At 37.6% G+C, this 15333-nt stretch overlaps 1 protein-coding gene across 3 annotated transcripts; it reads right to left on the reverse strand.

Moving 5' to 3' along the window:
- Nucleotides 1-1042: 1042 nt before the first annotated feature.
- On the reverse strand, nucleotides 1043-12476 carry LOC106089238 (dihydroxyacetone phosphate acyltransferase). 3 transcript variants are annotated; one of them, XM_059362699.1, is made up of 6 exons: nucleotides 12327-12476; nucleotides 5819-6354; nucleotides 5179-5729; nucleotides 4537-5118; nucleotides 2170-2331; nucleotides 1043-2101 (listed from the first exon to the last, which is right to left on the reverse strand). In XM_059362699.1, the coding sequence occupies exons 2-6, from the start codon at nucleotides 6306-6308 to the stop codon at nucleotides 1790-1792; spliced, it is 2097 nt and encodes a 698-aa protein (XP_059218682.1). In that variant the 5' UTR covers nucleotides 6309-6354; nucleotides 12327-12476; the 3' UTR covers nucleotides 1043-1789. The 3 variants fall into 3 exon arrangements, with proteins under 3 accessions (XP_059218682.1, XP_059218683.1, XP_059218684.1); XM_059362700.1 differs by lacking the exon at nucleotides 12327-12476 and adding an exon at nucleotides 7770-8275; XM_059362701.1 differs by lacking the exon at nucleotides 12327-12476 and having other exon boundaries at nucleotides 5819-6013; nucleotides 6081-6164.
- Nucleotides 12477-15333: the final 2857 nt, after the last annotated feature.

Consider the following 15333-nt stretch of genomic DNA (forward strand, 5'->3'; position numbering starts at 1 on the left):
ATATAGACCGATCTCCCGATAAAGGGTCTGAAGACCATAACAGCTTTATTTATTACCCGATTTCGCTGAAATTTAAAACGGTGAGTAGTTTTAGGCTTTCAAACATAGGACCCAAATATGTTTCAGATCGGAGTATATATATATATATCTGTCATAAAGACCGATCTGCCGATAAAGGGTCTAAAGACCATAACAGCTTTATATTTTATCCGACTTCTCTGAAATTTCGAACAGTGCGTAGTTTTAAGCCTCCCAACATCCGACTCAAATATAGCACAGATCGAACTATATTTAGATATAGCTGCCATATAGACCGATCTCCCGATAAAGGGTCTGTAGCCCATAAAAGCTTTAATTATTAACCGATTTCGCTGAAATTTAAAACAGTGGGTTATTTTAAGCCTCTCGATATGTGACCCAAATTTGGTTCAGTTCGGACTACATTTAGATATGGCTGTCATATAGACCGATATGCCGATAAGGGGTCTGAAGTCAATAAAAGCTTTATTTATTATCCGATTTCGCTGAAATTTGAAACAGTGAGTAGGTTAAGGCCTCCCAACATTCGACCTAAATATGGTTCTGATCGGACTATATTTAGATATAACTGCCATATAGACCGATCTGCCGCTAAGGGGACTGAAGCCTATAAAAAACTTTTCCGATTTCGCTCAAATTTAAAACAGTGAGTTGTTCTGAGCCTCCTGATATCCGACCTTAACATAGTTCAGATCGGGCAAAAAGACCTATATTTTGTTCTATAAAATTGAATAGTGACTTATATATATTACACCACTCAATGTCCGTGCCGAACTTGGGTGCTTAAGTTATCCAATTATCACCCGATTGGCGACAGGGGATTTATATATATCCAAGGTGTTGGGTATCCAAAGTTCGACCCTGTCGACCTTAATGCCTTTTTACTTGTTTGTCTTTTGTTCAGGTTTTCCTGTCATTGTTGGTTAGTTACATTGGTCCACAGTGTAATAAATAGCAGCATTTTATTATTAGTGTATTAAGAAAAAGATTTTAACGATGAAGTTGGCCATTTGTTTGGTTTTTGTTTTTCTATTTTATTTTTCTAATTAAAACACATAAATTAAGAACAAATTATTTATAAACAATGTGATAAACACAAAACACATCTTAATAATAATATTTTTGCATATAGGGGTAGGTATTTTTCCAAAATAATACGCGTAGCTGTCAGTATAATAGTGAAATATTCACTTTCGCTACTTTTTTTTAAATATATTGCACACACTTACTTAAATATCAAAAATATCAGGGGAATTTTGTTGTCTTTTTTTTTGTTTGTATTGGCAAGAATACTATGGCAGGTTTCCAATATGGCTTAGTTTCCCAAATGGAAATCAATCACTATTATTCTCAGCTACACCGATGAATATGAAAAGATCTTGAAATGGATGGATGCAGGTGAAAAATGAATGACATTATATAGACTTTATATGGCATATTAAAAGCATTGACAGGCTATAGCTTAAATATATAAATAAAAATTTGCACACTGAAGGAATGATACACAATACTTAAATTATTTGTATTACCTATGTACTTTTAAATTATTAAATTACAAAACAAAAAGAAACACCTCGACTTGAACTTATTCTAAATTAAAATATTTCAAAAAGAAATGTAATAACGGCATTATCGTAACAATGACTACAATGGTACCTAAAATGCGTAAATAGGTGAGCAATGAATGGATGGACCTTTGCACATTGTGGACAAATGTGCTAGGTGTATTTTTCTTGGTATCGGCTGAAAGTTATAACTTTGAGAAAATTCTATTATGGCAATATTGCTGAAAGGGCATTAAATTGCAGAGCTCCAGCAAAAGCATCTCCAAATCAGCAAGTGATTTGTTGCCGGAGAGTTTAAAGTTGCCCGTCTCACGATTCCTTATCAAATAGGAGCTCTGCACCAGAGAGTGTAATGCTATATTTAAATTATCCAGGGCCAAACAATAGGGATGGACATGCAAATTGTTGGAGTTCTCGAGTAACATAGATTCTATACGCTTTTGTACTCTTACCAAAATTGTTTTGGAAGAAAATTCTTCTAGACTTTCGGCGGAAAGCTGTGCGAAAGAAAACATAAAATTGCTTTTAGATTTATAAGTAAGATTAAATAATTCGCTATATTTACTTTGTTGAGGGTAACTGCTAGTTGATAATAGAGGCATAAAAATGGGGCCAAAGCTGCAAGTACACTTCGACTACATTCATTATGTTTAACTGTTATTGTACCCGTTTTTGAAATGTCCAGCACTCCATAATTTTCTAACAATTTTAAATTTTGTTCAAATTCCTGAAAAGAAAAATTTTGAATTATTAATTAAAAATCAAAATTTGCTTTTATTCTTACTACACAGAGAGCATTTCCTTCATAAATGTAATGATTGGGTTTTATAACCTTTTGTTCATAAATATTATGAAAAGTTTTATTATGATTAATGAAACAAACATAAATATTGTGAAAATTCTTAATGAAAAAAATTTATGAACATGATCGTTTATGAAAAAAGTTCATATATTTATGAAACTTTGTTTCACACATGAAAAGAAAATTTTCATAATATTACAAATTTTTATCATAAATATTAAAATTATGTTTTTGAAATATTTCCACATAGGTATACAATGAAAATTGTCTCATTTATGAAAATTTGATGGGGCAATGTTCCAAGCAAGATATATTCATTTGCAGGTAGCGGCAGTTGCCCAAAAACAAAATATTGAGTGGACCATCTGTCAAAATCAGTGATTAGTAAAACTGTGATTTTGTGCATGTTACTATTGGGTTGCCCAAAAAGTAATTGCGGATTTTTCATATAGTCGGCGTTGACAAATTTTTTCACAGCTTGTGACTCTGTAATTGCATTCTTTCTTCTGTCAGTTATCAGCTGTTACTTTTAGCTTGCTTTAGAAAAAAAGTGTAAAAAAGTATATTTGATTAATGTTCATTCTAAGTTTTATTAAAAATGCATTTACTTTCTTTTAAAAAATCCGCAATTACTTTTTGGACAACCAAATCGCTTTATATGGAAGCTATTTCAGGTTATGGACCAATTTAAACCATACTCAGCACAGTAGTTGGAAGTCATAACAAAACACGCCATGCAAACTTTCAGCCGAATCGGATTATAATTGCGCCCTCTACAGGCTCAAGAAGTCAAGACCCCCGAAATTAGTATACCCCCATCTTATGGTAGAGGGTATAAAAAACACACACACATGCATGCCTACATGCATTTTTTACATTACAACAATGCACAGTTAGATCTTTGTGTAATTCATTCTACGTAAAATCTTGAAGCTATTGGGTGTTTTTAACTTTGCCGTGACGTGAAAAGTGTAAAAAGTAAGGTCACGAACAGCCTTGCAGTGTAAGAAGGAGATTAACGCCATAACGGAGTAAGGGGAAATGAAAGGGCAGACGATTTGGCGGTAAAAGCCAGAGGACTGCCGTCAATAAACTTGGTTAACCCCAAGCCTTTCGGGTCGACGCAGTCCCAGTTAAGGGAGTGGGCGACGAATGCGCATGTAACATTGTGGAACAGCGAAAATATCTGTAGGACGGCGAAAATCCTATGGGGGATCCAGATCGTGAGAAGACGAGGCTATTACTGAAAGGAAGCTATTGGCTATAGCTGTTGGTATCATAACGGGCCACATAGGACTACGAGCTCACTTATGTAAAATCGGTGCGGTAAGTGATAGCATTTGTAGGGCATGCGGGGAAGATGATGAGACGTTGGAGCATTTCCTTTCTCATTGCCCGGCTTTCGCGTCCAACAGATACCGGTACTTAGGTGGAGACACAATTTCAGACATGAACCAACTTAGGGGAGTGGTAATGAAAACAATTAAGGATTTTGTAAGTAGCAGGGAATTCTTAACTTAAAATTTTCTTTTTAGAGATTACTATAGTTTTCAGAGCTCATAACAAGCCGATTTCTGACTTAGGTGTAGGTCCATAGTGGCATGGGGCGGATTAATATCTGCTCCCTCTTTTTAACCTAACCTAACCTTACCTATATCATGTTCTTAACAGGATGCAAAAACTGACATAATACCAGACATGAACCAACTAAGGGGAGAGGGAGAAGATGATGAGATGTTGGAGCATTTTCTATGTCACGGCTTTCGCGGCAAACGGACACGAGTAGTTTGGAGAGGACACAATACCAAAAATAAAACGATTAAGGGGCGTAGTATGGAAAACAGTTAAGGAGTTTGTTAGTAGCACGGAATTCCCAACTTAAAATTTTCTTTTAAGAGGTTACTTAATAGTTTTTAGAGCGCACAACAAGCCGTTTACTGGCTTAGGCGTATATCCAAAGTGGCGTTGGGCGGATTAATAGCTGCACCCTCTTTTCAACTTAACCTTTATCATGTTCTTAACGGGATGCAAAAACTGACATTCAGCGTCATAATCGGACATTCCTACCATTTTTTATCCACTCCTCCAAGCATTGATCATACAAAATTGACAATCTTGAAACATACATACCTCAATTTCACGATTATTAGACGCAATGATGAATTCATGTTTAAAAATCTCATCAAGCTTCTGCACTTGTTTTGATAAATATCCAATGGTTTCTTTATATGAGCCATCGACGGCTCCTTGCCTCTTGGAGGTTTCTTGATCTTTTTGCAATTGCATTGCTGCCATTATTAAATATCCAGGACGGGCAAGCCAAAATAGACAGGGATTTATATATAATTGTAGTGCCATGCTGGGCACTGCCACAGCCATTGTTTGAGGTGTTAGCGCGTGGGCCTTTAGGCGGCTAACATCAATTTCCTGAGCCAATTGATCAACTGGTACTTGAGTGAACTCGAGAAGAGCTTGCTTGAAATTAACAATATTCGAATGTATTTCGACAGTTTCGATAATTTCATGCTTAATACTATTGACATCCGTTGCCATGTGGGCTCCAAGCACTTCGAACATATTCCTAAGCGACACAATGCCGCGTGAGATTTCATCAATGTTAACCGAAGCATCAACATAATATTGACTAGCAAAATATAGACTAATGAGATTAAATGTCGTTATAACTATGCGTCTTTGTTGTTGATAGATTATCTGCAAAGGAAAGTAAGGGGTTAAAAAAAAATTTAAACATATAGCAAGAGTTTTCCTTACCTCTGTTGCCAGGTTTTTCACCAATTCAATTTCCATTTTATTTAACTTCTGCAAATGGGCTCCCAATGTGGATCTTTTCAGTCTGCTGGCTGTGCCCTGCTCGCCAAGGAATTCCCTCACCGAAATTGGTTGGCCAAAGTCCAAATACATTTTGCCAAATCGTTCATCAATGATTTTGAGGGCCTTAAAGAACCCCTTGGTAGATTCCTTGGGCTTGGGAACACCCAAAAGTTCATAAACGAATAACTGCTCTTCCAAGACGCGTTCATAGGACACACTTACTGGAACTATGGTTATATCCGAAACCTCGCCACTGAAAAATGGCAACAGAGCCATAGACAATAGGCCCACCTTGGGAACCAGCGATTTAAAGTTTCGACTGCGCGTGCCTTCAATAAAGAACTCCACACCTATGTGATAGACTCCCACCAATGCATACATATATTCACGAAATACATCCCAGTATAGTTCATCATTCGAAAAAGATCTACGCATGAAAAAAGCACCAGTTTTTCTTAGCATTGTGCCCATAGCAAACATAGAATGAAAATCTAAAACAAATGGCATTGTTGTCTAGCATTCTAGTCAAGTTCAAAAGCAATATGGGTGTTATGCATATGGGCGTCGCTCTTCTACTTACCCATGCCAGCTGCTATTCCAGGTATTTCAATGTCATAATGGAAACATATGTAGGACATCAGTATGAAATCCATGTAGCTGCGATGGCTTGGCAAATACAACACAGGATTCTTTCCCAAACCCTGCTTAATGTGATCCATGCTGGCCTTATTTACGTAGATGCCTTTGCAAATGCGCTTGCCAATTGCTGTTATTGCTATACCACACCAGCGTATTATAGCCAAGTTGCGATCCAAACCAATTTCATCTAAAATGTCACGTACCTGTTGCTCCATCCTTTTGGGCGGACAATTGTGTTTCTGAGCATAATGGTATATCAGCTGTTGCATTTTTTCGCCACGCAATACATGACTCTTCAGCTCTTGTGGATCTAGAATATTATTTAGTTTAAATGCCAGCAAGGGGTTGTATTCTTTGGTCATAACCGGCTCCTTTCCGGGTTCTAAAATATTTTCGAAATTCCTCATATACTCATTGTGACTCTCAGCCATTTTTGCTTATTTTTTAGACACGGCGAATGTAACTGCTGCCTCGCAACTAGAATTAGAGCACAAATATGATTAACAAGCATTTCTAACAGGTAGCATGTGCGTCTATATTTAACAACATTCGTATTTGTACAATCCAAAGCTTATCGGAACCTTCATGGGGGGTAATAAATGATTATGCTTAACTATGCCATGATTAATAAACCCGAAACAATTTTAGTTTTGACATATGTGGGGACTTACCCCTGAAGAATGCTTTTCGATATGGTATATTCGGATGTCGCATACAGTCAAATGTTTACCTTTTTCGACTACGATGATCTAATCTTAATCAACAACAATAACACCACGATGGTGACAAATTAGACCCAGGTGTTTGGGCTATTGTGGCGCATAGGTAGGCATTTCCAACTACGATGCCAAACGCCTTGAGTTCGATCATCAAAAATTTTTCCAGAAGAAGGAAGCCTTTTACCCAAAGCCAATGACATTTACGAATATTTAAGGTTTCTTGGTTTTTTATATTATCAATATATTGACTGCACTCCGAGTTCAGACATCATCAGATTTGAGTATAAAGGGGTGCCTATCATCTACCGGTAGCATTTTTAATTATTTCACTCCTTTGTAGTCGTTATTGGTAAGAGCTACAACAGCAATCCGGAGACAGTTCATGACTTAAACAAGTAAAAAGGCGTTAAGTTCGGCCGGGCCGAACTTTGGATACCCAACACCTCAGGTATATATAGGTAAAACACCTTTCATCAAAATCTAGGGAAAAATGCGTACCTTATGCCCCATAACAGCTATATCGAAATATGTTTCGAGTTGGACGAAATACTTATAAGTACAAGCCATTGTCCAATTGTGTATAACAAAATATTGGTCTTTTAAGTAGCTATATCTAAAAATAAACCGATCTGAACCATATACGACACGGATGTCGAAAAGCCTAACATAGCTCTCTTTTCCATTGAAAAGGACTGAAACTTCAGCATTACTACATAGCTCCCCGATAAGTGCCACTATCTTTTCAGGGGATGCCTGTATTAAGCAGCGTGCTTCACATCGAAACTTTGTCGAACGCACGATCGAAGTCAATGAATTAAATGTATAGGTTTGGGGGGGTAAGTTCTGTAGACTGTTCAATTATACGCATAGAGTTAATGTGGCCGGCACAACAGCATGCTGGCCGAAAACCTGTCCGTTCCTTCCTCAAAATGCTGTCAAGTGCAGTCGCCGTGCAATTACGCCGTGGAAGGAGACTTGCCATTACTTTATTTATTGCGTTTAGCAATGTAATCCGCCTCCAGTTTTAACACTGGATAGGGTCACCCTTCTTTGGGATTGTGACCATGATCCCTGGTCAGAGACTTCCGTTAAATCTAAATTCTTATAAATCAGTTGTAAAATTCTGTGGGGGTTTGTATTTTTGTTATCGATAAATAATGAACACAATCTTACACTTTTAGGAAGCCCGATAAACTATCGTTTGAACAATCTGGCGCATCTCTGCCGAATCAGTCACTGCTACGTCACCACAATTGGCCTATTTTACCGGGTTCAAGGTTGACCACCCTATTGAAGTTTAGATTAATTTGCTTTATTCTAGTTCTGCTGCTACATGGAAATTAGGCTTGGACAATTATTTCACTTTGGTGTGAAATATTTAAGGTGCCTTCCAGGAAATGCCAACGTTTTTGTTTACACAGCGCTATATAAGCGATTCGAATAATAAATTAAGTACATCATTGTTTCTTTTTTATTTGCACATCATATTTTTAGTCAATTCACCTAATAATTAACATTCGCATGTCATCAATTGCACAGAAATCAAAACTACAAGTGTCCAATTCGCTGAAGAATAAATGTGGGCATACATTAGGAATGTTTTATTTTTCTATCACACATTGCATAGTCATAAAAGACTATGAAAAATCACATAGCCATAGTAATGCGCTGCGCTGGATAGAGATATTTGGAAATGTTCCGACCTTGTAAAGTTCATCGTTATTATGAGAAGCGCAGTAAAGCTACTATTTGTTGCAGATAGTGGAATGCTCCATAGAAATATAGGGTAACAGCAATTTTAGTCACGAACAATCAGCGGTATTGACCGAAGAGTCTTTGTGAAAGACCGGGCGGCAAAGGCTCTTTCTTACATACCGAGTCTCTAGATTTGGATATAACCCCATACATATTATAAGTGTGTTCGTCTACTCAAGGATATTCGTGTGGTGGAATATTGTGTCAAGAATAACACAGTGTCCGTAGCCGCCACATGACCAATGAGAAAACTACCTTAACCTCACGACAGTGGTCGCTGCAATTTGGATAGCCACAATGTCCAGAGGCATAATATGTAGCATTAAATTCAGTGCATCAGATGGTGTCGTCCACAGTGCGGCTGTGATGCACAAACAAGCCTTTCTTTGGATCCGTTTAAGTATTGAGCAGTAGGTGGATTTTTGAAGCGCCGTCCACCAGACCACAAAACCATATAGCATAATAGGTCTGACAACTGCAGTATATACCCAATGCATGACACGCGGTCTTAACCCCAAACTTTTCCCAATGGCTCTCTTGGAGGTGTATAGGGCAAGAGTTCTTGCCCTCACAGCTTCAACCAGCGACTTAAGGTTTGAAGGCGGCATCTCTGAATAGTATGCCATATATAGGGAAGTCAGCCAGTAATGAGACTTGTTTATTTCAGGGCTGGCTACTACTAAATCTTCAATGCTTAGCGACGGAAGAAGAAAAACATTTAGACTACCCTTTGCAAGAATACAGGCTCTATGTCTCCCATTCCCCGTACTCTTTGAAAAGTTTAAATCCCGGAATTCTTAGTCTACGTACCATTCTTCCACACATCCATGGTTCCTGGATGAGAACCACGTCAAATCCCCCAGCCATCAGGAAGACGTTTAGTGCCGCCGAAGCGACCTAATAATGTTGGAGATTTATCTGTAGAAACCGGACCAGGATTCAGAACTTTCACCACTATTGTGTTAGCCTCGTCTTCTGACTCCACCAGGAGTTCATCCTCACAAGATGAACTCATGATGAGCTTCCGTACACATCCAGGGGCAGGTGAGAAAGCTGTGGAACTCACTCTTCTTCCTCAGGACACTGGGCACTTGCGGTGTGGACGATTTCTTCTTAGATTCTTCACTAACTGCTGCTGTCGAAGTACTTTCTGAGTTCCGTGCTTCCCCGCTAGCGCGCACTTTGAGCCCAGTCCAACTTATTACCTAGTCCCGTTTCGATGCCATCTCCTCTTTTCTCGATTGTGGCATAGGGATTTTCAGTCTCCTGCAATCCGCCAGACTTTAGCAATGTGGTCGATAGTTCCTCAGGCAAGTGTTCAGCAACAACTGCTGAGTCGTCTCCTGATTCCCAAACGTACCGCTTCTAAGACCTTCAGTTTCAACTTGTTAAATCCGTAGGATACAACCCCTTCAGACTTGTTGAGGTCTGCGAGACAGCCGGAGTTTAGTACGAATACTGCATGTCTCCGGTCACCATCAGCCTCATCCAATCTACCAATGTTCCAGTCGATGGTTGAAAGATTGGAAATACATTTCCTTAGTCTTCCAAGTATTGCTTCAGGATCTGAGGGAATCCTTGGTATCCAAGCATGCACCATTGGTTGAGAAGGAATATCTTGCTTCTTGACTAAATCTAGTGCTGCACCTGGCCAAACCTCACAAATGTTTTTTAGCGCACAACGATACATTTCAATTGATCGTTGATCGCCGAAGGCAATTAGTCTGTATCGGCCTCGATACCAGCCTGCATCGTCACAAACTGAAGGAGACCCAGGAAATTCCGCAAGGACATCGGATTATACTAATGACAGTCCATTGGCTATACAACTCCAATTATTCCTAGGTATGCAGCCCTGTTCTTTTACCTTGTCGACAACTGCCATCACCAAACTGTCCCTTGCGACATTAGCAAAGGTTCTTGGACCTATCTTACTGTAGTTCGCCCTAGTTCTTTTAGGCATGTGATGCCCTCCAGGAGACCGCAGCCTTTTGGCTGACTGCGGTGCAGTTTCCGAATCTAGACGTGTAGTCTTTGGGGTTGCCTGTACAGGAATTCCCAAGCCCAATTTAGGGCATCTCTCTCCCTATCAGTGAGAGTCTTAGCATCATTCGCACCAAGCCTCTCAATAAACCTGAGAGCGATGCGTCTTCTATTATTCCAAACTCTTAAAGTGCGTGTTGGTTTGCCGGGGAAGGCCGATGGCCTAGGCAAATTATAGGTATGCGAGGAAGGAATAGGTTCGGTCTTGTCCTTTAGACTCGAACCAGGAGTCTTCGTCAAAAGTCCCTGCTGAGCCTGGAGCAGCCGCTCCACGAGTCGAGGTTTCAATAGCAGACAACATGCTACGACCAGATACCACCACCGCAGCTGTTGGGTCTTTGGAGTCCATTCTAAACCTACTCCCGGGCTCTAGATATACCGCTCCACTGGAAACAGACGCAGATCATCAACCGCCTAATGGATACCTCTATCGCAGCTATCCTTGAGTGACATACAGTTTTATTCCAAAATAATGACCTATTACGAGTTACAGGAAAATTCTTGCGGAGTGAAATAACAATACGTCCGCTCCACTCAACGGTTCAAACAAGAATGTAACACAAATCAAACATTACAAGAGAAGGATGAATTCAACTCAACAGAAACATAAAATCATAACGGTTTGAATTATTGTTTAAAAATTTAAGAGAAAAGCAGAAATCTCACCACTTTGTCACTTACATCTTTTTGACTTGCAAGTAGCTGTGTCTTAGAAGTAGTTAAGTGGTTATATACTATATAAGCCTATTAAGTGAAGACTTGAAAATCTCCTGCAGTGGTTGGCTGTTATTTTCACAACGTTTTGCAACAAAACAGCCCTATTCTAACCGTGTGTGTGTGTGTGTGTATGTGTATAAGAGTACTTCTATGTGCATTCATCTATTTAAAGCTAATTTTAAATTAAATTTCTTACAAAGTGGGGTCTGGCAAAGGCACACTGTACAATTTTCATGTATACCAGTACGCAAATAAAAAAATAATTAAAATTTAAATAAATACCTAAAAGCGCAATTTAAAGGCTTGGTGTTAATTCTTAAAAAAAATGTATAGGAAACAGATTTTACCAGACAAAATATTTAATAAAAAACTTGTTTAAGTGTAAATAAAAAGTCAGCCGAAGCTAAGTATGCAAATGAAGAATCACTCATTAGGAATACGACTTTAAACAGACTACAACAACTACAGCTTGCTAGTATTTGTTTTTTGAAACGAAACGCATATTAAAACTCAACTTTATATGTAGAGAATTTAAAAAAAAAGCTTTAGGCAAATACCACGCTTCCGGTATTTGAGGTATGTTTATTAAATGTCGGTCTGTCTCCGGCCCTTGTCCAGCAGACAAGGATATTAATTCAAACCAAATTTAGGAGGATATAATTATGTAGTATGTTGTAATCAAAGTTCAACTTGAAGCACTCCGTGTGTTCCAATTATTACTCCTTTAAAACTAATTTTAGTACTGCTCCGGCTGAGCGGTTTAAGTTATAACTTACGCCTTGGAAAACCACCACCTTACCACCCAGTCCAGCAATCTGCACACTTACATATATACATAAGATTTATATAAATTTCAGTCATTCATTATTGATTTAACAAATATTTACACTTCTCCCAAGCAATTGATTTTTTTTCTGTCAACTTAGTGCACATTACATTTTGTATATGTCATATTTCCCAATATATTTCACAAAGATAATTAATTATGGGCTCAAGCAAAGCTAAACACAATTGTCTGTTGTTTTTACAAATATGGAAATTTTACTTTAAAACATTATTAATAATATAAGGATTTCCTTTTTCATTTAACAAAATATTTTACTTTGTGCCCATTACATTCTTGGAATCATGTTAACCATTATCAAACATATTTCAAAAACTTTTAACGAAACACCTTTTTTATATTATTTATGTAATTTCATTTTTTAATATTACCTGTACTAATGTAATAATGTTAAAACTTTATTGATTTTTCGATTTCTTGTAATTTTTATTATTTACTTCCCCGCTGCGTACTGTCTGTCTGTATATATATTGTAGTGTTGCTTGCCATACTAGTAGTGTTGCCATATTAGGGAAAATTTCCCCAAACAGGGGATTTTTTCGTGATTGGGGAAAAAATTCTCATTTGGGGTAGAGGAAAAAAGTAAAGACTAGGGATTTTCTAACAAAACTACACCAACTAGTTCGTGCCATTTTTTATTGTTTGTGTGTAGAATGGTTCCTAACTATAATACATACGTACAACCAAAACTCGTTGACAGATAGTGCACTTCGCGAGAAAAAATTGTACTCAGCTGTTTACGTTACGCTACCTGGTTTTTATGTCATGGGTCATCGAACTAAAGGCTCTATTACACGGCGTGTAATTGTCCTATGACATGTAAAATTTAGCACATTTTGAGTTTACTCAAAATAGCACATGTAATTGTATTCGATTAGAGCGTACTCTATTCATTCTGACAAAAGCTGTGTTCGGGAACTCAAAAATGTGTGCAAATTTGCACATATTTTTACTGGAAGTTTTTTGCCAGCAGAAATTTGAACATTTGTTTTGTAAAGGTCAGCTGTTTTATGAAAAGCAGCCGTTACATGAAAATACAAAAGCTAACACCAAAATGGATCAAAAAGGCAGAGGTAAGTAAAAATATTGTTTATTGATAATTATTAAAGAATATTAAAGGCAGCAGCTAGTGTTCAGGTACAGAAAACTCACCAAATGATGTTGTAATTTTACCTCATTAGAAGATAAGTGCAATATTTGCGGAATTATTTGGAAAATCTTAGAAAATTAAAACATTGTATTCTTCCAAACATCAAAAAAAGAGCAATTATCGGTTTCTTAAGTGTTTTGATGGAATCATCCTCATCGGAGAGTTACGATGAAATCAACGATGAAATTGATTTCAATTTGTTTAGGGGGGAAGATACTGCCATGGGCTTGAGTGGGTCTAGCTGGGCAGTTAAACAAGTGACGCACCGCGCAAATTAGTCTGCCAATTGTGAACGGATAGATATCTTTAATGATAACAAAGTGTCTGTAGCCACCACATGACCAAATAGAAAGCTTCCTTAGCTCAAATCAGTGGTCGTAGCAATTAATCTAGCCGCAATACCCAAAAGCATTAGATGGTTAGTCCCAGGTGCCTTTGTCAGCACTGGAACATGGAGGTCCGACCTGTGTGGTGTTCATTGCTGTCACGAGAAGCTTTGCTGCGAGCTACCGGGCGCATCCACAGGTTGCGGATTTTGTTCATTTGTAAATGGGCCACATCGGTTCAGATTTTGATATAGCTCCCATATGAATTGGTCTTTCGACTTGACGTCTAAACCTCTAGAAACTGCAATATCATCCTATTAGGTTGAAGTGCCAAATATAGTCCAAATCGGTTTACTACCACAGATATAATAGATCCCATATAAACCAAATTAACCTATCTTCCGATTTAATACCTTGAGCCCCTTTAAGCTGCAATTGCTATCGACTGAAATTTCGCACGTAGTGTTTTTTATTACCAAAGACTGGTACTATATTCGCTTTTCGCGATATTTTTCGCCGATTACTTTTTTTAGTAAATAGATTTTTAAACAAAAAAACTTGCTGATTTTATTCAGTAGGACATTTCCTTATCACTTATTGTAAAATTTTAATAAAATTTTTATTTTATCATTGTTTTTTGTGTATTGTTTCAATGAAGTAATCGCGAAAAAGGGTTTTTAATGGTGAAAAACGAACAAAGTACCAGCTATAACAATGACAAAACTAAAATACACCAATCCTTTGGTTGTGGGCATAATAATTTTTTATAAAAATAAAACTCTATCAGTATATATATTTATTAGGGGAAAAACATTTAAATATTGGGTTGCCCAAGAAGTAATTGAGGATTTTTTAAAAGAAAGTAAATGCATTTTTAATAAAACTTAGAATGAACTTTAATCAAATATACTTTTTTACACTTTTTTCTAAAGCATGCTAAAAGTAACAGCTGATAACTGACAGAAGAAAGAATGCAATTACAAGCTTAAAAAAAATTTTTCAACGCCGACTATATGAAAAATCTGCAATTACTTTTTGGGCAATCCAATAGAAGATTTTTTGGGTAAACTTGTTTGGAATTTTTGGGATCTATCTCAAAAAAATCTGGCAACCGTGCATACAAGCCTTTGAAACCATGACATAATGACCAGGTCGTAAGCAGCAAACAGCTGAGTACAATCATGGATGAATTAATAAGGTTGGCTCACTTGCCCAACAACAACGAAATCAACTATACAACCCTGTGGTGATGGTGGCGCAATTTTCCACTAGGCATGGCGAAACAATTAAAGGTGGTCTCATTTGTACAACAACCACAAATCATGTGGTGCAATCCGCCATTTTGGCATCAAGCTGATGGACGGTTTGCCAACACACACAAAGAAATTTGTGTGCGTGAGTGCATGCGTGTGCGTACATGAGGAGAGAATATGTGAGAAAAAAGATGACAACAATGTGAATGCAAACAAAAATGCGACATCTTTATACCGTCAAACCTGGCCGACTGTTAAGTTCGCGTTAACAAAAGGAATGCAAACAAAAATCTGACATCTTAATACCGTCAAACCTGGCCGGATGTTAACAGCTGTTTGCGTGAGATCACCTTATTAAATCCGCCTTGGTAACGTCATAAGCCCTGCTGATAACATTTTCCAATTTCAGAGTTGCATCCAAATACGCTCTTATGTCAAATGGTTTAAGATTTTAAAATTTTCTCATCATTTTGCTTATTTTCCACGTTTTTAATGATTTAATTTATAATTTATATATTTGCAATCACAAATCATTTAAGTTTTTGGCCGCAGTAATGCGAATAAAAACTAGAATGTCAATTTGGCACAGAAGTTTGATATATGGAAATTTTTGCCCCCATTCCCACAGGGGTATATCGTTGTTGTTGGG

The sequence above is a fragment of the Stomoxys calcitrans genome, chromosome 2, assembly GCF_963082655.1.
Source record: "Stomoxys calcitrans chromosome 2, idStoCalc2.1, whole genome shotgun sequence".
Classification (NCBI taxonomy): domain Eukaryota; kingdom Metazoa; phylum Arthropoda; class Insecta; order Diptera; family Muscidae; genus Stomoxys; species Stomoxys calcitrans.